Source organism: Pezoporus flaviventris, unplaced genomic scaffold (assembly GCF_033815535.1).
Source record: "Pezoporus flaviventris isolate CSIRO_AGI_PZ_B2104156 unplaced genomic scaffold, CSIRO_AGI_Pfla_v1 ptg000013l, whole genome shotgun sequence".
NCBI classification, from domain to species: Eukaryota; Metazoa; Chordata; class Aves; order Psittaciformes; family Psittacidae; genus Pezoporus; species Pezoporus flaviventris.
The window spans coordinates 34,165,823-34,187,591 of NW_026892561.1; the positions used below are offsets into that span (position 1 = coordinate 34,165,823).

The 21,769-nt window shown below is 43.3% G+C and overlaps 1 protein-coding gene across 8 annotated transcripts in view; it reads left to right on the plus strand.

Moving 5' to 3' along the window:
- The window catches only part of VEPH1 (ventricular zone expressed PH domain containing 1), a 96,978-nt gene extending 79,295 nt beyond the window's left edge, over window positions 1–17,683 (plus strand). For 3 of the 8 annotated variants that reach the window (XM_061452670.1, XM_061452669.1, XM_061452668.1), the window contains 3 exons: window positions 779–896; window positions 12,178–12,314; window positions 16,535–17,683. In XM_061452670.1, the coding sequence (XP_061308654.1) occupies window positions 779–896; window positions 12,178–12,314; window positions 16,535–16,771 (492 nt within the window). In that variant the 3' untranslated portion in view covers window positions 16,772–17,683. Of the gene's footprint in view, window positions 1–778; window positions 897–4,161; window positions 4,372–12,177; window positions 12,315–16,534 lie in introns of those variants that run through there. The other 5 variants (XR_009743205.1, XR_009743203.1, XM_061452671.1 and 2 more) reach the window with 4 other exon arrangements.
- The last annotated feature ends 4,086 nt before the right edge of the window (window positions 17,684–21,769 follow it).

The following is a 21,769-nucleotide window of genomic DNA, read 5'->3' on the forward strand; positions in this document are numbered from 1 at the left end:
CACAAACTGTTTTGAAATTAAATAATGGGATTTAGAATACACTGAATTATACAGTGTTATTAATTGCGTCAAAAGGAGTATCCTCTGGCTTTTCCCATACTTGAAGCTGCAAGTATACTTTCTGTAGGATTTGTTTATCAGACATTCCATTTTCTTGGCAGATGCATAATCCTTTCCTGGCTTCTCACTGGCAGAATAATGTCACATTTTCCTGGATGTGTTCTGGATGAGTTAAATCAGTCCTGTTGTTGCTGTGCTTTTGGAAATGCTCATATGAACATTTACATTAAACATTGGTACCAGTGCTTCTCGCAGTGGGCTGTGTTCACAGCCCCTATTCTTTCTTTAAAAAAAAAAGTGGTCCCCAACCACTAACTCTGTGGGGTCCAGTTGGACAGGAGGAAGACTGCAGGGTGTTGGCAGAGACCACTGCTTTTTGGATCATTGAAAAAATCCTGAGAGGGATGGAGGTAATAAAGATGGTTCAGCTGGTGGGAAATGCGTTGGGCAGCACTGCTAAAAAGACACAAAAAATCCCAGACTAGCCCTCTGCCTCCTGCAGACTAACAAGTAATTTATATATTAGCTACTACTGATGATAGAGATATGTCCTGCTTAGCACATTTGCCCCAGCAGGTTGGTTGTCTGCAAGAGACATATGGAAAAGGATGCTAGCTGGCATCAGCTGTGCATCCCTCCGTGATTTTGGGTTACGAGCTGTTAAGAGCGCAGTGCTTCACCTCATGAGTGGGTTTGGTTTTTCTCATTACTGGTCTAGGACCTGGACCATGTGCAGATGCACCTGGCAGAAGTGAGGTTCTTTGATTTATTCGGCTACAGCGAGGAAGCAGGAAGCTGGCAGTGTTTCATGTGCAATAACCCTGAAAAGGCAACAGGTAAGTCATCTGCCTTCATCCCTGGTGGGGTGTGTGGGGTGGTGGAGCTGTGGTGGGTGGAGGATGGAGTGAAGCTCACAGTTAGTTAATGCTGTGTCTCTGGTGGTGGTGGCAGAGGCTGGGGAAAAAGGAAAGCAAACTGTCCAGCATAGCACAGACAGCATTTGTTTCAGCTGGAATTCTCCATTAAACTCTGGTCTCAGTTTCTCTGATGAGCAAGGCAAGCACGAACTTCATTAGGTGTGTGCTTAGAGGGATAAAATCCAAAACTAATCCAAAACTAATGAAAGGGCCACGAGGATGATCAGGGGACTGGAGCACCTCCCGTATGAAGATAGGCTGAGGAAGTTGGGGCTGTTCAGTCTGGAGAAGAGAAGGCTGCGTGAAGAATTCATAGCAGCCTTCAAGTATCTGAAGGGGCCCTATAGGGATGCTGGGGAGGGACTCTTCATTAGGGACTGTAGTGATAGGACAAGGGGTAACGGGTTAAAACTTAAACAGGGGAAGTTTAGATTGGATATAAGGAGGAAATTCTTTCTTGTTAGGGTGGTGAGGCACTGGAATGGGTTGCCCAGGGAGGTTGTGAATGCTCCATCCCTGGCGGTGTTCAAGACCAGGTTGGACAAGGCCTTGGGTGATATGATTTAGTGTGAGGTGTCCCTGCCCACAGCAGGGGGGTTGGAACTAGATGATCTTAAGGTCTTTTCCAACCCTCACCATTCTATGATTCTATAAAATCCAAAATTAATGTAGACTCATAAATCTGTGTAACTACTAACTTGTGGGGCATGGGAAGGACCTGCACCCATCATCTTGCAGTGTCCAGATAAGGCAGCTGTGTCTGCTGGACCAGGTCCTCTGCAGATTAAACAGCTGCCGCATGTCAGGGGACATTGGCATAGATATGACACCTGATTCATGTCATCTTTGGTATTATTTGCTTCAGTATAACTGAATCCATAGTACACATCCTCTTAGGAGCAAGGGAGCGCTTAACAACAGCCATACTACTTCAACTATATGAAAAAACAGGCTGAGTGGAAAATACACTTTTTCACAGATAAAAGATCCTAGTAACATTTTTTTGTCCTTTTTTGTTTTCTGATACCCGTATGTTTTGGATCAGTGCACTGAAATTCAGAAGAATGGCTTTTTTCTTAGATGTTTTTTGCCACTGTAAAAATCTGCACAATTCTGGCCAAGAATTTTGAATATTTTGGCTAAGCCTTTGAATAATGGGCTGTTTAAGCTATTTATTTTAACACCTAGCATCTCTTTATATTTCATCAACCCTGAATATAGTAAGTCTTTAGTAAGTCTTGCAAGAGTGGCACAGCCTCTGCCACAGGCCTGCAGGCACAAGCTGCCTGTGTTCATTTCATGGGACCATCTCCTTCTTCCACAGCTCTCATGGGACTCAATGACCATAAAAGAAATCATGATTTGAGCTGAAATTTCATCTCAGTGCCATGCTCTTACTGTGGTTTGTCCATCACATCAGTAACAGACACATGTCAAGCTACATGGATAATGAGGATAAAGCTACATGATAATGATTGAAGCGTGGCTATAGGGATGCTGCGGAGGAGCTATTCCTTAGGGACTGATAGGACAAGGGGTAATGGGTTCAGATTTAAACAGGGGAAGTTTAGATTGGATATAAGGAGGAAGTTCTTTGCTGTAAGTGTCGTGAGGGACTGGAATGGGTTGCCCAAGGAAGTTGTGAATGCTCCATCCCTGGCAGTGTTCAAGGCCAGGTTGGACAGAGCCTTGGGTGCCATGGTTTAGTGTGAGGTGTCCCTGCCCATGGCAGGGCGGTTGGAACTAGATGATCTTAAGGTCCTTTCCAACCCTAACTATTCTATGGTTCTATGACTCTATGAGCATCTTGCTTAAAATTTCAAAGCTTGGTAAAATAGCTTTGTCCTGAGTTTTCAAAGATATTTAACTAGTCCAAAAAGGGTAGTGTTTGTAGCAAGCTATTGATTTGCTGATAGGGCAACTGTAGTAGAGTCAACAGAGCGGATGAAGGTGAAAAAGGCAGTCCTTGGGGTGACATTGTGCACCATTCCTTGTTGGCACCTTGGGTTTTGCTAATGACACTAGTCTGGAGATACCAAAGGACAGCTGACACCTTGCTTCCCTGCTGCTCTCCTGCCAAAGTACTGCATCCTCCAAGGAGAGGTCTAAGAAGGGCTGCAAGCAGGACACGGTGCAGGGAGGTCTGTGTGGCACAGCACCATGGCTCTGCTGCCAGATGCACAAAGTTGGGTCTGGGATCCAGACCTCGCCAGTACTACCAGTATACAAATGGTGCCTTCAGACAGGTCTGAACTCAAGGCAAACGGCAATAAAAGACTGTGACAGGAGGCAGAAATTCCTGCTGACCTCTTCAATACTCTTTGGTAAGTACAAGAAGATCTTACAAAAGCATGACCGTCTCTGTACCACTGACAAGGGGCTCTTGAGTCTGTTTGCAGAGTGCTTGAGCTGATGTCTTGAGTAGTGCACACTGTATATTCTGCCTGATGGTGGTTCTCAGTGGTCCTCAGGAAGTGGGAGCATAATGCCTGCTGTGGAAAGCCTGCAGCAGGGGTTTGGCATGCCACATCTCTCACCTACTCGTTCTTTCAGGCTGGTGAAAAATTACATCGCACTGTTGTAGGTTGTAGATTTGGTCTCACAGTATTCCACAGAGATAAGAGAGAAGGTCACATCTCTTCTAAGGGTTCACCATTTCCCTTAGCTGCTGTGAAAAGGCTGCAGCAAAATGCATGTGCTGTTCCCTCTTCCTTGGGTTTGTAAATACAGTTCTCCATTTATTCATTGGTGTGAACAGAAGAGTTTAATATATTCAAGGTTTTGCCCTCTAACCTGAGCAGTTCCCAAATGGCAGTGCAGCAGTGCTGTCTTTCACAAGAAGTGCCAAAATCCACTCTGCGTGGAGATGTAGGAATGTGGGAGCACGTGGCCAGCTGGGCAAGGGGCAGCTGCCCTTATCAAGCCTGACAACAGGTCCAGGTACAAATTAGACTTTCATTCCTATAAGCTGGTACTTATATAGGCCCTTGTAAATTATAGTGCCTTTTTTAGACGTGGGAAAATGAATAATTTTCTTTAGGTTTACCTTTTTTCTACCTTGAATTTGTATGATATCAACTAAACCCTAATGGAAAAAAATGCAAATACAGCACTAAGGTTGTAAGCGAAATGATGAATTCTCAATAGATACAATAACTTGAGACTTCGCTTTCTTTTTCTTGAGTACCACAAGTACTCAGGAGCATGGAGGATGCCTGAACATTTGGGAGGAGGTTTTCCCTCCTCAAGCACTGAAGGCACAGAGGGTGTTGCCTGGAGTTTGCAGGCCTATCACTGCCCACAGGTCTGCCTGCCTCTCCCCCATTCAGAAAGGTGCTCAGCCTGTCCTCCCTGCCCAGCCTCCAGCTGTCTCTGCTACCATAGCCCATGAGAGGTAGGAGAAGGCATTAATAGCCATCACTATCTCAAAATCATCATTTAGTCTTTGTTTTAGAGCCAGGGCTGAGAGTTCAGGCATGCCTCTGAGGATGGTCAGGAACAGGAGGAACTAAGTACAGAATATTTTTGGACTGTAACTGTCCTTTTTGTGAGCAAGTACTTTCTTTGTCTCAGTTTAAAGAAAATTCTGTAAGAATGGCACCTTGTGAATACCTTGATTTGCTTCTTAGCTCTCAAAGCCTTTAAAAGACCAAGCAAACAGAGTATTGAATAGCTCAAATGAAAGCTCAGGTGTAGGAAAGAAATGTGGAAGATAGTGCTTAATGGAATAAAAATCTGCAGGTGAATGACAAATTTGCCTTAGCATTGGTGATGTAGAGCTGCTGTAGCTGAGAAAAGCTGTACCAGAGCTGGAGACACTCCGGTCTTTTTGTGTATATAAAATCTGACACAAGAAAGAGGATTTGGAGGGCTCCTTGAATTGATAAGAAACATAAAGGCTGTAAAACATCTTTTATTTTCATTCCACAGTGGCACAGACTCTTTGAAATCTCAAGTACTTTTGAAAGACAAGAAAGTCATTTCTTCCTCTCAACAATGCTGTTTAATTCTTCTTAAAGAAGGAATTCAGAGGCAAATTCTTTTTCTGTTATTGTCTTTTGGTTTTGTTAATGTTGGGGTTTGTTGCATTTTTTGGGTGCATGTTGCAAGATGCCATTTATCCTCCAGACTTAGGAAAGCATTATGCCTTAAAGCCTCAATCTTGCCTTAGGATGCCAGATCAATGATAGTTTTGTTTGGATGTAGCTGGGAGGATTTTTGGAGCTAAGCTACACTTGGAGGCTGAGTTTGTGGGGAAAGAAGCAGTTATGCTTAAGCAACGTGGTTGATGTACCCAAAGTAGCAATTAACACAGAGAAAGTTTGAACATTTCTCATGCATTCTTCTGATTGCAAAGCACTTCTTATACAACCACAGAAGTGCTGTTAAGTCATCCCAAATTGGGTTTTCCTGCTATACAGGAAGAGCATTCCCACAAATGCTACTCATGTGCTCAAATACACGTATGTGCCCTGACTGTGCAGCTGTCCTCGGAGCTAGGAAAACCAGGTTACACTATTATTTTATTATTTTTTTTTTAATGATGACCATTCAAGGCATTTGAAATTTTGGTAAATGTAGTGTGAGCCTCCTGTTAGGAAAAGCTGGCTTTTAAGAACCTCATTTCAACATAACCTCCTATATTGACAGTTGGCTTCACAAGCTCTTGCACAAAAAAAAAATCAGTAAAGCCTCTTGATAACTGGAGAGGGAATTGCAGTACATTCCTATTCTGGAAGCTTACAAAGAAATTGCAGTAATCCCTGTGGGCTGCAGAAGAGACATTGTGCCCATGGGCAATGATTCGGGTAAAACTGAGGAGTTTTTATGAGTTCCTCTTTAAAAAAGCAATTCACTCAGAATAGCCTACACCATATTAACTTCTGAATACATTTATCTTTTGCTAGCAGTGGTGATTATCTAGTGAACTGAAATATCCCAGCTATAATGCTTGTTTGAAAATGATAAAAAGTGGCATTCAGTAATGTGTTCTTTCCAGGTTTTCAACAAAACCAAATGTGATGATTAATGAGAGAATGAATCCATATTCCCTTAGGTTAATTGAATTTGTCTGCTTGCCACCCACACATTACATTCTTTCAAGTTAATAGGAGTTTATTATCACTGAGATCATTCATGATTGGACTGAATTTTTGTGGAAGATTTTATGTTTCATCAAATGCAAGATTTAATGCTTTGTTTTTATCTGTCTTGAGTTCATCTTGGAATAGTTTGGAGGGGTTTTTACTTTTTATTCATTACCCAAACTACTAAAAGACTGATGCATTGTAGTTCTGCAAAGAAAGCAAGATACAACTAACAGAAAATAATTTCAAAGGACACTTACATTCAGCGTTAAAATTGATTTTGGAGTTAGTGTCTCTATACTGAGACTGTGTAAGAAGCAATGAATATTTTTCATTTACATTTCAATGGAAATAATTTTCATTTTGAGTTTGGGTAATATTTTTAGCTTTATTCTCTGTTCTGCAGGAAAAAAAGGAAGTAAAGACAAATATATATTGTAAATATAACATTTTGAATCCTTTAACTCCTTTTTTCAAGTTAAGGATCTCACCATACGTGGCAGCATACCAACACACAAAGTAATTTCAAGCCCAGAGATGATGTGATCACCTAATTTGACCTTCTAAAACACAATAGTCAAACAATATAGTCCAATAATACTTAAATAAATCTTTTATCTTTGATCTATATTACTTTTGCATATTTTTATTAAGATGTCTAAACCTAATCTTTAAAAGTCAAATGAAGGAGAATCTATGACATGCCTAATCTGTTGCTCAGGCAGTTTAACAGTATTGTTAAAATGTGGGTGTATTTCTCATCTTTCTCTAAGAACTGCATCACATTATGCCCTCTCCTGCTATGCAGAAGATCTCTATTTTATCATATCTCATTATCAGGCTTTATCATGTCGTATTTTGATATTTGCTTGGACAGATAAAGGAGAATATACTTTGTTAGTTTGCTGTGATATGAATAATCATACAAAACATCAGGTTTATATCATTCTTGTATCCCTATTCTGAAGTCTTTTAATTTTTCCTTATGCAAGGTGAAGAAATCAAAACTAGACGTAGTTTTCCAACAATTAATATGTGTAGGGGAATGTTCACGCTCCAATTGGCATTTGATTGCATTTTTTAAAAAATCTTCTACCCATATTAGATGTGCAAATACTTCTTTCAAATAACCTCCTCTGCCATGTAAAGAAGTGAGGATCACCAGCTACTGAATTTGATTTTGGAAAGAGTACAGACAGAAGAGTAAAGCTCTGTATTTCTGAGGAAATACAGATTTACTCATTATGTCCTCTGCTCAAAGACCTCCATGCACTTACTCCTACTCTGCACACAGCAGGTATTGAATGGCTACAGTGATGACTGAGTAAAACCCCAGTAAGGATGGGGACAAGCTCCGCCAAGATGTTTAGGAGCTGATGCTTTTGCCCTATTAGGAGAGGCTGAGGGACAAGGGCTGGTGCAAGTAGAGCTGGAGGAGACTTCATGGTAGTGTCTGTCCATAGCTCCAAGACAGTCATTAAGAAGACAGAGCAGGGCTCTTTTCAGTGGTGTGTGGTGGGAGGGTAAGAGACAACAGACTGTCTACAAGGGAAAACTTTCCCACTATGCATATGATTGAGCATTGGAACAGCTTGCCTAGAAATGTTCTTGAGATTTGCAAGTCCCAGATGAATAAATCCATGAGCAACCTAGTCTGACCTCATAGGTGACCTTGCTTTGAGCAGGAGGTTGGATGAGAGACCCCTTGAGCTTTCCTCCAGCTGAATTATTCTGTGATTCTGTGAAGTTAACCGCAATGAAAACAAGCAAAAGGGGCTTAGAAAAATATTGGAGAAGAGCGTCATTCTTATCTTTCATGAATCTTTTCATTATAATCAGACCCTCAGACACACTGGCATCAGATTCATTATGATGGCTTCGGAAGCTGACATCAGAGTTCCCCATGGGGTTCTTTGTGGATGTGTGCAAGAAGTGATCTGTTAGCATTGCTGATAGCCACCAGGTGCTTAAAGAGAGATCAGCATTTCTTTAGGTAAACCCTGGTTTTGAAAGATGTTGGCCATAAAAATCCACTTTAGACCAAAATGACGCATTCACTTCCTTTCTCATGTTGCACTCCTGACCGCCAACCACCTCAATGCCCTAAACTTTTTGTGCTTTACACCTTCTTATTTTGGACTAAGGCATGTTCCTACTGCATTGGAACTGGTATCAAAGCCATTCCCACAGGACCAGGAGCCAGGTAGATGCACTAGACCCAACAACTGAGCAATTGCCCTTTCATATCAAGTCCTCCTTTTGCTCTATCTAGACGTTTATACAGTTGTCATCGTGCTCTGAAAGTTACTCTGCATATTATTCTTTATAGCTGTCATGTAGGAGCAAAAAACCCTTTTTCTGTCTCTATCTTTGTCATTTTTATTAAAGTGAAGTTCTCTCCCCTTTCTTTCATGCACACTCCAGGAAAGCTTGCTACTAGGTGCTGCTGGTTTGAGTTTCTCAGATTCACAGCTTTCTGATCTCCTGTCTCTTACTGGGTAGACTTTGTCACAGCAATTCTGACACTTCATCCTGGGAGATGATAAACAGCCATGCCCTGTCATTATCACCCACATGCTACTGAGGTGGTAATATCCTGATGCCAAACTGCGTATTCTTATGGTGGCAAAACATCTTCCAATGAGAAAGTGCACAAGTGAATGGCAAATGATGGGAATGGCAGGGATATTACCCTGTACCTCATGAAGTTACAAATTTGATGAGGCATTTGCACAATAAGCAAAGTATCAGCTCAGATGCTGTTTAAAACTAATTATAAAAAATTATCTCTTTTTATCTCACAAAATATAATGCCAATTGCATAAATGGGGAACAAGGTCACCAGAAGATGAAAAGGCTGCTACAAGAGTATGAGGACCTCTACTCAGACCTGCTAGACAGTTGGTGGTCCTATGGGTCTGCCCTTTTCCTCCACTCCCAAACAGGAATGACCCTTAGGATGACCATTACGGGTATCCCAGCAAATCTCAGCTGCAGAAATGCCAGATAATACCTGATATAGCCTTAGAAAGCGGTTTAGAAAGAAAAGAACCCAACTCTTCTGTTCCCAGAATGTGTTTCGCTCAGAAAGCTGCTGTTAACAAAATTGCAATGTTACTGTAAAGCAGCACACTGTAAAATGTGGCTCCATCCTGCTGAAGAGTGTGTTGTGAAATGACTGCAGCCCCAAATTCGCTTCCTTGTGGCATTTTGCAGTGGCAAAAATTACACAGGGAGAAAGCAAGCCTGTTTACTTTGTCCCATGCCAGCCTCGGCAGTGTATCATGTTGGTGCTGGCATGAAAATGTACAGAAAAGAGCTGCTGCATCAAGTTAGGAATGAAGCAGGCTACAAGGAGCAGAGCGTGTCCAGTTCTTATCGTGGAAATCACAGCTGCAGTTCCATATCGAAGCTGAAACTTGGCCACTACCCTTTTCATTCATTCCATCTCCTTCCAAAAGCTCCCTGTCTAGAGAGACAGAAATATTTATACTCTTTCATGAGGAAATTGCAATAGTACACACTGAAGACCCCCAAAGCCTGCCTCTCTGCCAGTATAAACAGTGCTGAGGAAAAAAAACACATTATCTAAATCTGATGCACTGTATTTGCACTGCTTTTACTCTACCAGACATGAGGTAGTGAATAGAGGTTACGTGCCCGAAAACCTATAAAGCCTTTGAATCCCCAGGTGCTACCTTCACTGGCTGTGCTGGGCCACCCTGCTCACTTCATGTCTTCAGCATTGCACCAGCCTACTGTATTCAGGGTTCTGAAAGGTTCACGCACAGGCAATAGTGAACACTTTCAAGAATAAGTGTTACTGGGTAAACGTTTGTGCTAAGGTACTGCCAGCCATAGGATAACTGACTACCTCACAGGTGCTGGGAAGGGCTCCAAGTCAACTAACACATCAACAAACATCTGCTCTTAGACTGCTTATGCCTTGGACTGCTTTTCAGTTTATCTGATCCATTCACAGAATCATAGAATGGTTAGGGCTGGAAAGGACCTTAAGATCATCTTATTCCAGCCCTCCTGCCATGGGCAGGGCTGCCTCACACTAGACCGTGTGTCTTGTATATAGGTGTAAAAAACAGAAGGGAAAAAAGAAACCCAGACATTAGAGGATTTTTAAATTGCTTGCTCCACATGTGAAGGGTAGTGGCTTGAGGCTGCTCTGTGGATGTGGTTTATAGCCCATGGTGATCCCCTTGCTAGCTCGGCTTTTCTTGTGCTGCAATTTTCCTTTTGTGGGAATGCTCTTCCAACTCTTAGAACCTTGCACGCTTCAAGCTGAGGTGTCAGTGAATACTGACGGCAGGCAAGCACCCTGGTCACAGGGCTGGAGGTAGAGGTGGCTACAACCTTACAAACACACTGTAAAGGAAAGTGCAAGGCTTCCCAGTATGCATACACTGTTTTGAATTCTGAAAGTAATTTTAAATATAGGAATAATTTTGCAAAAAGATAACAAAGAAGGGTTTATTTCTCTTTCCTAGAGACTTTATCTGGTTTTTATTTTTAAGGGAGTTGATTGAAGAAAAATCTGTAGTGACAAATACAAGGTTTTTTCCTAAGGCAAATTGAAGACACTTTTCAGACCACTATAGAAGATGAATGGGCTGGGAATGGCTGAGCTGAAGGTAAAGTAGCTGGGTGTGCCTGTATTTCCGCTTCTATGCCAATTACAGTCATTACAGTATTGATGTACTGTACACTTACAAGTACTGAATATTGATACGGTACACCAAGTAATTTTCATTACATTTTAGATTATTCTTGAGCAATGTGCTGCAGCACAGGTCACTGATGGGGACAGAAGTTTTTGTGTCTCTCCCTCTCCTCTGTCCTCCCATTTGACTTGGGGCAGAGTTATCCATCCCAAATTTAAAACAGGCTCTGTAAGGATTGCCACATGTGTGGCAGAAATGCTGGTTTAGCTCTTACCACCCAGGGCACAGGCCAGGCAGTGTTATTGGCAAATGATACGATAATGGTTTGTATGTAATTTTTGCCTCAAGATGATAAAAACATTGATGTCCTCAATGGGGAACATGGTGAAAAGACCTTGACTCCTCCTGAGGGAGCAGGGTGGATACCGGGCCCCTGGGGCTGAGCTGTGAGTTGCTCTTGCCTTTGCCATACAGATGTCAAAATAAATTGTGTTATTTTACAAATGTGAAAGTGATAGAAAATGTCACGTTACCAACCAGTCAGTGCTATGAGATATACAGGATGTAAGTAACTCTGAGTTTGCTGTAAGGACTGTTATTACAAAATGGATCGCTAATGTTAAATGACTTTTGAAATATCCCTGAAGAGAGAACTAGAAAAAATAACGAAGACACAACAGCGAGTGACCTCTATAGAATGCAGAGCTAGGTTATTGCTTGAACACTGTACAAGGAAGAGCTGATAACAAATATATCCCTTTCCCAAGAGAAGAAGGAGTCTTGTCTTGGAAGGGTGAGGATGGGAAGTGTCATGTCTGGGAGACAAAGCCCTTGGACTCACCAACCACTTTCTCAGCAAAAAGTCACATATCTGGGCTGGAATTACCTATGAAAGGTTGGCAATTGTCCCAGTAGGATGGTGCCTGGTCTCTCAGCCCCATGTGGACATTCTGCTTCTGGTTTTTAATTCCTTCTCCACAGGACTCCTGCTGCAATGAAGCAAGCTATTGCATACAACGGAGAGTGACATCCTCAAAATATTCCTATCCAAAATACTGCACAAATGTTGTACTGAACTCTGTAGTGGGGATTAAGACATCAGAGACAGTTCAATGAAATTATAACTTATTATTGCAGGGCTGAGGAAGAACTGGGAGATGTAATGGTGGGGTTAAGTACATGATGGCTAAAGGAATAGAAAAAGTGATGGACAGAGGAGTTCGAGCTGTCAGCTCCATCTGCTAGGCCTCCCAAGCAAAACATGTCTAAAGGCTGAAATGTCTTTCTGAAGTAACAGCTGCGTGTTTGAGGTTGGGAGGAATGTGGTCTTGCAGCTGCAAAACTGCAAAAAACTTTTTCTGCATCATAGGAAAAGCCTGACTTTCGGCTGAGTGAGAGGACAGAAATAACCTCCTCTTTGTATGTTCACCTCCTCAGTTGTAAATCAGGATGGCCAGCCTCTCATCGAAGGCAAGCTTAAAGAGAAGCAAGTCCGGTGGAAGTTTATTAAAAGGTGGAAAACTCGCTACTTCACCCTGGCTGGCAACCAGCTGCTTTTTCGGAAAGGAAAATCTGTAAGTCAGAAAACCATCAATCTGATTTCTCTCTTTCCCTCCTCCCCAGCACCATTTCCCAGCGGTTTTTACCACTCAGCTTTGCCTGCGGTCTCTGTATGCTGCATGGCCAACTTCAGCCAAGGGGTTGCTCACCATCTTTAGTTACATTTTTCTCTCTGGTTCAAAAGTGCATGATTTTTGCAAGTACTCAGTCTCACACTGGCTCTGCTCTTGTTCAGCCAACAAATGCCTAGGGCTCAACATTGTGACACAGTAATTTATACCCTACTAACTGGTGACCTGTGCCTGAGCATTGTCACTCTGCCTTGAAGCATCCCAGGGTCACCTCACAGATATTGCAAAAGCTCCTGTTCCTGAAGGAATTACAGTGGGTTCAAAAATTGTTTCCACTTTTGACCAGAGAGTCTTTATTTCCTTGTATAAACACAAATCCAATAAATTCTGCTCAGGTAAATGTATTTTTTCCACTTACAAAGTGCATGGCATGGGATAGAAAGGCATGTAGCAGCCACAGCCAATGTGCTCAAAAGTGAGCTGTCATTTCTGGGTGCCCAATTTTCATGGGACCAGCAGCGCTCAGGGGCAAGAAAGTCAGGCCCTTCTGAACACCTCAGGGCAGTCTCCATAATCAAGCCACGGTTCACCTTTTTTGAAAGTCTTGCCTCCTGCTTTTGTACATTAGTATCTGCTCTTGAGATGATAGCATTATAATTGGTGTTATTTGTGCAGGAAATGTAAGCATGTGTAAAGCAAGGTGCTGCTGAAATGTTTTTCTCCCAAAGAAATGCTTTTTTCCCCTCATCTAAATTCAGAGAAATTCTGCTGAAATGCCTGTGAAATTGTATGGAAGTCATACTGACTGGACTCGGAGACAAGTGTGTCCCAGGGCATGGAAGAGCAGGTAGTTGAATCCAGTCCTCATTAGTTATTATTTCCCAATTATTAGAAAATAACTTCAGCTTTTTACAATGAAAATTATTATTAGCCTTTTTCTGACTTTCTAGTGACTTTTTCTGATGTTTTTGTTGAGATTCTGAAGACAGTTTAACCCGTACATGTACCATAACTACAGCTCAATACCAGCTAAGGCTCACTTTTGAAAGAGTGTCAGAATAATTGTCATTATTTAGCAAGTTGATTGGCTTACAGAAATGTATTTAACGGAATGGCTTTAATTAGCTCTTCAAACAAGCCAGGCATAAAGCACATCAGAATACCTTGATTACACCTGGGTGCAATTGTCCCCTTACATTTGCATTCTCAGTGCTCCACCTATTCATGCAGAGAATGTACAATGCGTCACAGGCAGGTGAAGCTGGCAGTTTAGATTGTTAAACAGCAGATTTTGCTCAACAGATTGACTTTCCCTTTTTAACCGGAAAACTCGAGGCTTCTTCGCTTCTTTTTCAAGTTGAAAACAAATACCTGGACTGATTCTTTAGAATAGCAGGCTGGCGTCCAGCCCCCCAGGGACAGCATCAGTTACTGTGCCTGAGTAATCAGTCTTTCAAGCTGGTGCATTATATCCTGTTGCTTCTACATTTTATATCCTGTTACTTCTATATTTTTGGCCTAAATTCGAGCGTCAAGTCCCGCCGTTAACCATTGCTTGGGTTGCAGCCTGAAGCAAACCTGAGCCCACTGGTTTAGGTTGCACATGTGCCCTGGGCTGACTAATGCAGACACCAAACACAAAATTTAAAGCTCTTTAAGCAGAGCTGGAGGTATGAAGCCTGGACACAGTGGTTTGGACAATAAAAGTGTGATTTTCAGACCCTGCAGGAGGTCCCCTCCTGTGCACCTCTGGCACCCAGCAGCAGGACCAGCCCCATACCTTGCCGGCTGAGCGCAGGTGCCAAAAGCATAGCAGGATGCAGGGTGCCAGTCTGTGGCCAGCTAAAGAAGTGGTAGAGACTCCTGCCCCTCTGCATCCAGTGCCTGTTCTGGTCCTGAAAGCCAGAGGGCTCTTGCCTGGCAGAGCAGGACAGCTTTGTCCCACCACCTCTGGCACTGTGAAGCAGGGCTGAGTGCTGTGTGGGTGTTTGGACTTTACGCACTGCTTACTTAAAAGTACAAACCTAAGACAGAGGAGGTATTGTGAGGCGGCCAGCTGGCTGTGCCTACTTATTGCTGGAGCCCCACCATGAACCTTCCCTTCGTCTGTGTAACCATGCGAACAATGTTGGCTCTGTGTAAGCAATTGTATGGCCAGTGGGTAAAGGGGAGGCAGGAGAAAACCAAAGCATAAGAGGTCTGAGAAACGGCCAAATCCTAAACTCCTGGAAAATTGTGGTAAACTCCTTCCACAGAAATGTGCCTAGGGTACTGTCAATTTTCTCTAGCAACTTGAGGTCAAACACTGTGTGGTAATGAATCATAGAATCATAGGATGGTTAGGAAGGGAGTATGTAACTTTTCCTCGATAGGCTTCTAAGTGTAAGGGTCAGGTTCACAGGGTTCAAAATTTTGCTTATCAAGTCTATTGCTGCTGTTCTGGGCCCCTCACTATAAGAAAGACATTGAGTGGGTCCAGAAAAGAGCAACAAACCTGGTGAAGGTTCTGGAGCACAAGCATTATGAGGAACAGCTGATGGAACTGGGGTTGTTTAGTCTGAAGAAGAGAAATCTCAGAGGGGACCTTTTCACGCTCTACAACTACCTGAAAGGACATGGTAGTAAGGTGGGGGTCAATCTCTTCTCCCAGGTAACAAGTGACAGGACAAGAGGTAACAGCCTCAAGCTGCACCAGGGGAGGTTTAGATTACAAAAAAATTTCTTCACAGGCTTCCCAGGAAAGTAGTGGAATCAGCATCCCTGGAAGTGCTCAAAGCCTGTGTAGATGAGGCCCTTCGTGATATGGTTTAGTGGTGATTTTGGCAGTCCTTGGGTAACGGTTGGACTTGATGATCAGTGATTGTATGATTCTAATCGTAGTAGACTATCAAATCCTAGAGAGAAATCACAGCCGTTGGGCTTGGGACTTCTTTTGGAAGGTCTTTTCAGATGAGCTTTTCCTTAGAGCAGTAAATTTTTCCTAGTTCGTTCCCAGAAGGACTGAGACATTATTGCACAGGAAATCTCCCTGCCCAGTTCTGGTCATGTTTCAGACCTGAGCTGCTGGGAGAGCAAACGAATCTGGGGCAGGCAGAGCAGCTCTGGAGACTGCAGTTCCCACACCTCAGCCTGTCCAGAGTCATGCTCAGCTCCTGAAAGATACTTAACCTCTAATTCTCATTCAGATCAGTCCAGATATTTCCAGTATGATAGCAGCAGAAAGCTTTTGGAAAATCTGCCTTACTCCTCTTAGTAAAGTAACTCCTCTTAGTACTCCTAAGTACTCTACTCTTAGTACTCCTAAGTACTCTAAGTACTCAACTTAGTACTCCTCTTAGTAAAAAGCATAAGAAGCTGAACAGCAAAAACAAATACTCTTGAAGAATCAGGGCCTTTGGCTTAAACTTCTCACCTGGAGATCCAGTTCATACATTTTTTTTATGAGCTCACAAATCTTTTCTCCTGAAGGAAACTTCCATGATTTTGTACAATTCTCTTATGCTCCCTGCATCATATTTCTTACAGTGATGATAAGATTTCCTCCACATACCTACTTTATATGTTTTCAAACAAAATTGCAAGGCAGCTGTCCTGTCCCCACTGAGAAATGCCTCACATTCCTGGGTCAGACTCAAGGTATCTGTTCTGTTTTCAGAACCAATAAAAGGAGTTGTTGCTTCCATTTTTGGGTGGAGACTGAGAAGGGGAACAACTTACATTGCTTAAGCGAAGATAGCTTTCTTCAGTCCACAAGGATTGGCTGATATTTGTACCTAGGAAGCATTAGTCATTGGCACTCATGCCTGGCACCATTAACAAAGGTGTCCATTATTAAAAGCCAGAGAAAGGAAAATCTAAGCCCGTGTTGACAGCTGAAGCTGGAACTAAAAAGTGCAGATGCTGAGGGGGAATAGCTCATGGGCATCAGTGTGGACCTTTGGCTGCTGCATACAGTAGACCATGACAGCCCATGTGGGGGAGTGTGGCACTGCATGGGAGCAGGGTTTCTAACTTCCCTAAAGCTCTTTTGGGAAGTCTCCATCAGTGCATTTGCCCACATAAGCAACATTTATAAGACCAGTTCTACAGACTTCAACTGTTTATTAAGATGATGGAATCCCTACCAAATGAACTTGGTTCTGTGTGTCTTCCCTGTGTTTCAGAAGGATGACCCTGATGACTGCCCCATTGAGCTCAGCAAGGTGCAGAGCGTTAAAGTGGTGGCAAAGAAACGCAGGGACCGCAGCCTGCCCCGGGCCTTCGAGATCTTCACTGACAGCAAAACCTATGTTTTCAAGGCCAAAGATGAGAAGAATGCTGAGGAGTGGCTTCAGTGCATCAACGTTGCTGTTGCACAGGCTAGAGAGAGGGAGAGCCGAGAGGCCACCACCTATTTGTAGAGCTGCTGGCACCTCCATGGCCATGCCAGCAAACCAAAGGTGTCTGGGACCACTCAGATACTGAGCATCCCACTACCATACCCCATATCCTGGACCTCTTTTACCTCCAAAAGCCCTGGTGGCTCCTGGAGCATGGGAAACTGTGGGTAAGAGCATGTGCTAGCATGGCCAGGGAGGGCTTTGTGCAGTGAAAGGTCTGACATGACCAGGTGATGGAGTGCCACAGTGCAGGAGTGCTCCCGAGTACTGGGGTCAAAACAGCTTCCACTGCTTTGTGAAATGCAGGGTTTTTTCTTCAGCCTAATGGCCTGCAAGCCAGGAAACATGGTTAGAAACATGCCTGGGCCTCAACACCTCAGCCTCTGCTTCTGAGAGGCACATGGTCTCAGTGGCTGTAGACACTGCCAAGAGTGTTCGAGCATGTAAGGACTTTGTTTTCCTCAGTCGCTGTCTGTTTGTAAACAGGTAATTTTCCTTCTTATTTAATCTCTGTGTACCTTATCCTTTTACTGTTTATATGTATCCATGCTGCTCCTTTCAGGTTTGATATTGAGCAATTCGAAAGATTTAATACTGATGAAAAATAATTTAAAATATTTAACTGTTTTGATTTTCCCCCTTTCTCTTTGTTTTCCTCCCCTTCCTACCTGAACGTAATTTTAAAATTTATTTTTATTCTTTTTTTAATTGTCTTCTCCATTCTGTAACTTTTCAAATTTTCTCCAAAACCAGAAAATTCCCAGTTTGCTTTTCTGTGTCACTGTCAAATGATCCAAAAGTAGAGAAAGTTCTGTAGAAAAGATTGAAACTAAAAAAGGAAAAGAGGGGGAAATACTGAATGAGAAGTCTGAGAGTGATGAAATAAACTCAGAAATCAGGCAAGGCTGAGCAGAAATAAAATCTGAATTTTTATGACCTAGAAAAATTAATTTTTTTGTAAAAAGTTATTGCCAAAAAGGTGGATTTAAGGGGGAGGGGGAAATCAGGAAAAAAAATAATGGTGTAATGCTTTTTACTGTAACTGGTAACTTCCACCCCGTAGCTGAGGGAGCACATGGCTTTTTTCACAGCTCCTTGCAGAGCACAGCAATATAACCTGCTTTCAGAAATACTCTTGTCGACTTCCCATAGCATCTTCTGGGTGAGCTTTGGTATTGGCTTGTGGCCCAGAGGGCAGCAGAGGCAAGTGAGGGTGGCAGCACTGCCTGGACGGCTGTGACAGCGAGGACGTGCCAGGTGTCATCAAAAGGGAGCAAGAGGAATGATCTGGGAAATAAATTCAAGTTAAAGTACGTTGGGTAAAGCTAGTGCTGGTGCTGCTGAGTCCAGCCTGTTCCCAGCGGTCACCACGAGATTTATGTCTCTTGGGGTGCAGCTTGAATGGGTGTGTACCTCTGAATTCACAGCCTGATTTTCCCACCATGCTAAATGTTGCCAGATCTCCTGTTTTCCCTGGGCCTGCTGCTGGTGGGTGGCTCTGAGAATGGGGCTCTGGACAGCTCAGAAATGTTATTCTGCCTGTGTTGAACTTCTCTGGCTTTGGGAAAGCAGCTGGGGCAGAGCTGGCACCTAAGGCTGGCTGCCCGGCTGCCTCCAGGAGCCCGGCCATTAGCAGGCAATCTGCCTTGCCCTACCCTGCCCATGGGCAGGGGCTGCAGGAAGTGTGGAGGGAACGGGATGTGAATGATTTGACTTGATGGTTTGGTGCCTCCTTCCCTTATGTGGTTGTTCAGTGGCGCTTACAGCCTGAAATGTGGAGTCTTGTAGCTTGCCATATAAATATTTATCTCTTTGGAGTTTGACAACTTGGAAGCACTGAGTGTTGCTGCTGTTTGTCTCTCTGGCCATCAGAGCTCTGTAAATTGGTACATTACAGGTAAGATGCTAATATTTGGTAATAAGCATTAACTTGAATTCGAATGAGAAAAAAATAGTTTATGGTACCATAGGAGTGCCCGAGTTCTGCTGCCAGGTCAGAGCTAAGGGCTGCCCGGTCCCTTGCAGCAGTTAGAGTTGGCGGGTCCAGAGAGGTATTTCTCTTCCTGATCCATTAAAACACCATCAAACCTTTATGGCAGAAACACCGTGAACCTTGGAGCAGCACCAGTGCAATTAATTTCCATTTACAGTGAAATGAAAATCAGGCTAAACTTTGAAAGGTTGTTTGCTATTTCTGTGCCTCACTTTTAAGTTGTTTGCTCTCGTGGGCATGTTTGTGCTTCTTTGCTTGTTTTTTTTCCCCATTATTTTTAATCATTTCCCAGACCTGATGATGATGTTTATGGAGGCTCCAGGGGACTACGATGCACTAGGGAACTGGAAGACAAATGCACAGACCTTGTGCACTGTGGCTCTGCTGTAGCCACACATGGCAGGGTGCTGTGAGTGCAGGGTGGAAAGTAAAAGCAAACAAGCTCAGAATCGGTTTGGAGCAGGATTAATCTGCAGTGATCAGGCTCTGATGGTGACCTTCTAGTGGCAGAGATGATGTTTGACACCTGTTTGCTGTCACCATGCTTCCCTCCCATAGCTCTGATACCACCTTTCCAAACTACCCCTTCAGCCCTGCCTGTACCACCCAGCTGTCCTCCTTCTTGGCCACTGAGCACCACCTAGACCAATCTCAAATCGTGTCTTTTCCAACTCTCCATGTTTTCCCTAAATCCTCTTGGAGACAGTGAAACAAAACTGGCAATTCCTTTCTTATGCTCCTTCCTGGACTTCTGCAGGGATTCGTGTACATTTGTTTTGCTTTGCTCAAGGGTGTCCAGTATTTCCTGAGACCTGGTTCCTCCCAGCACTGATAGACTGGAGTCCTCCTCCAGCCCCAGGGATCTCCTGCCGTGGGGACCTGTGCAGTATGTCTGCAGCTTGGGCTCCTAACATATGTCAAACAACGGACCTGGCATCTGAGCTCAGGGAGGTCAGCAAGCCCTGGTCTGGAAAGACAGTATTTTATTTCCAACATTCCCATGCTGACTGGAAAAGGAAGTGCCGAGCGACTGCACCACATGGCCAGCGGCTGAGAACAAAGCAGTTGCTGAAGCATTCCTGGATGATGGAAAATCAGGGAGGACTTTAAAGCTAGCCATAGGTTTGTAGATCTAAAAGATAAACTTGCATTCACACTAAAGATGTCAGAGGTGAAAGAGAAGACCTCTGTCAATGGCCCATGCATCTGTCAATGGCTCCAGACCTCCTGCTGCTCTTGGCGCCCTAGAGGGATGCTGAAATATTCAAATTCCTGAAAATTCTTGTAACAACTAAAATGTGGGGATGTTAGATCATAGGATGTAGCAACGTGATCAAAACAACTTTGTTAGAGCTAAATTTAGTTACAGAAAATATTGAAAGCCCATCCAGGACCAGCCTATCCAAGCAAATCTATGGACATCTGCATAGGTTGCCTGGCTGGGCAGAGTCTGCCTCCCTGTTGCTTACATGGAATCAGGCAATGTGCGCGTTGGGCCAGTAACATAATATTACAAATACTTACAACCTCTAGAACACATGAAGTCAAATCCAAGCTTGATGATGAAGACCAAAAGTGTGGGGTTTTTTTTCAGGAAATGTACCTTTTTCATCTGTGACTATTTATTTACTGTTATCTTGGTATGGGACAGTTTGTCCAGGATTGCTCATGCACAGAGTATGACACAGCCTTGACGCAAACATCCTGTGTGCCAGGACATCACACAGCATGTAAGGAGTGAAGAGGAAGTCTACAGTAAATTGTGTATTATGTCCATACAAACAATGCAGGTCTGCAGACTGGACTGCTGCCACCTCAGCTGCCTCTGGGTTTAAGTGAAGCAGTGGAGCCAAACCTCAATTAAAAGGCAGCAGTGCAAGGGTAAAGAAGATATATAGGATGGGAAATTTCCATGACCTCCCTGGCAGATGAGGAAAGGAGATTTCAGTCACTTAATTTGCAGCATTAATTTACCCACAGGACACACCACTGAGTCTAACAGGAATGAAGTTAATTCATAGGTGTGGACTTGTAGATTTACATTTTGAAGTTCCAGAATTAGATCCTACACTAAACACTCAATTCCCCCACTGAGGCACGTCACTGGAGTTTGATACAGTAAGTCAGCCATTAAAAGCATTTTTTACAGACAAAATGGTTTGTATTTCTTGACATTGATGCCAAGTTTCAGTCTTCCACCTATGCATTACATTATCAGTTTAATCCACCTGCTAATCCATGTGCATGTACGTACAAACACAGGTCGTCACCTATCTGCCAGAGTAGGGGGATATGCAAATCAGGGCTTAGCATTCACTTTACCATCAAGTGATTTCCAGGTCTAAGCTAGATGAAACTCATGTATGGGGAAACACACTCCTGCTTCACCCGCTGTTCCAAGGTTTTGTCGTCAGCGCTTGGCCATCATTAGTCACTTACATGCTTCCTTTCAGTCTTAGAGTGATTGAAACAATACAGAATGCATAGCTGTGAGAGACCCTGGATTCTGTGCCAAAAAATAACTGGAGAAAATAAGAAGCTCAGCCACACTTCTCCTGTCTTAAATTAAAACCTGGAATAAAATAAAAGAGAAATTCAGCTGGCAACTTATTCTTGTCATGCTCCTAAAAGGAGAAACACAGAAATCATCAATCTTGTTACGATGAGAGCAGGGAGATTTTAAGGAAAAATAAAAATAAAAAAAGTCCCACTGTTGCAAACTCTCTCCTTGAGCAAATATAGAAATAGCTTTTATTAGTTCTTTTTAAAATAGCATGTATCGAAACACTCTAGATTTAAAGAGCAGCTGCCCTCTGAACTGGGAGCATGTTGGCAGTCACTGCTGCGCTGCATTTTCTTGGTTTGTTTGCAGGAACCATCCTGCCCTCTGCAAAGACGATGCAAGAGCTCCCCACAGCCCCGCTGAAAGGTCCCTGGGCTCACCAGTGTGTGTGGCAGTGCTCTTGGAAAAAGGGATGCAAACACTCTCCATGGCTGCAGTGCTGGGACTCTGCCGAGCATCTGAT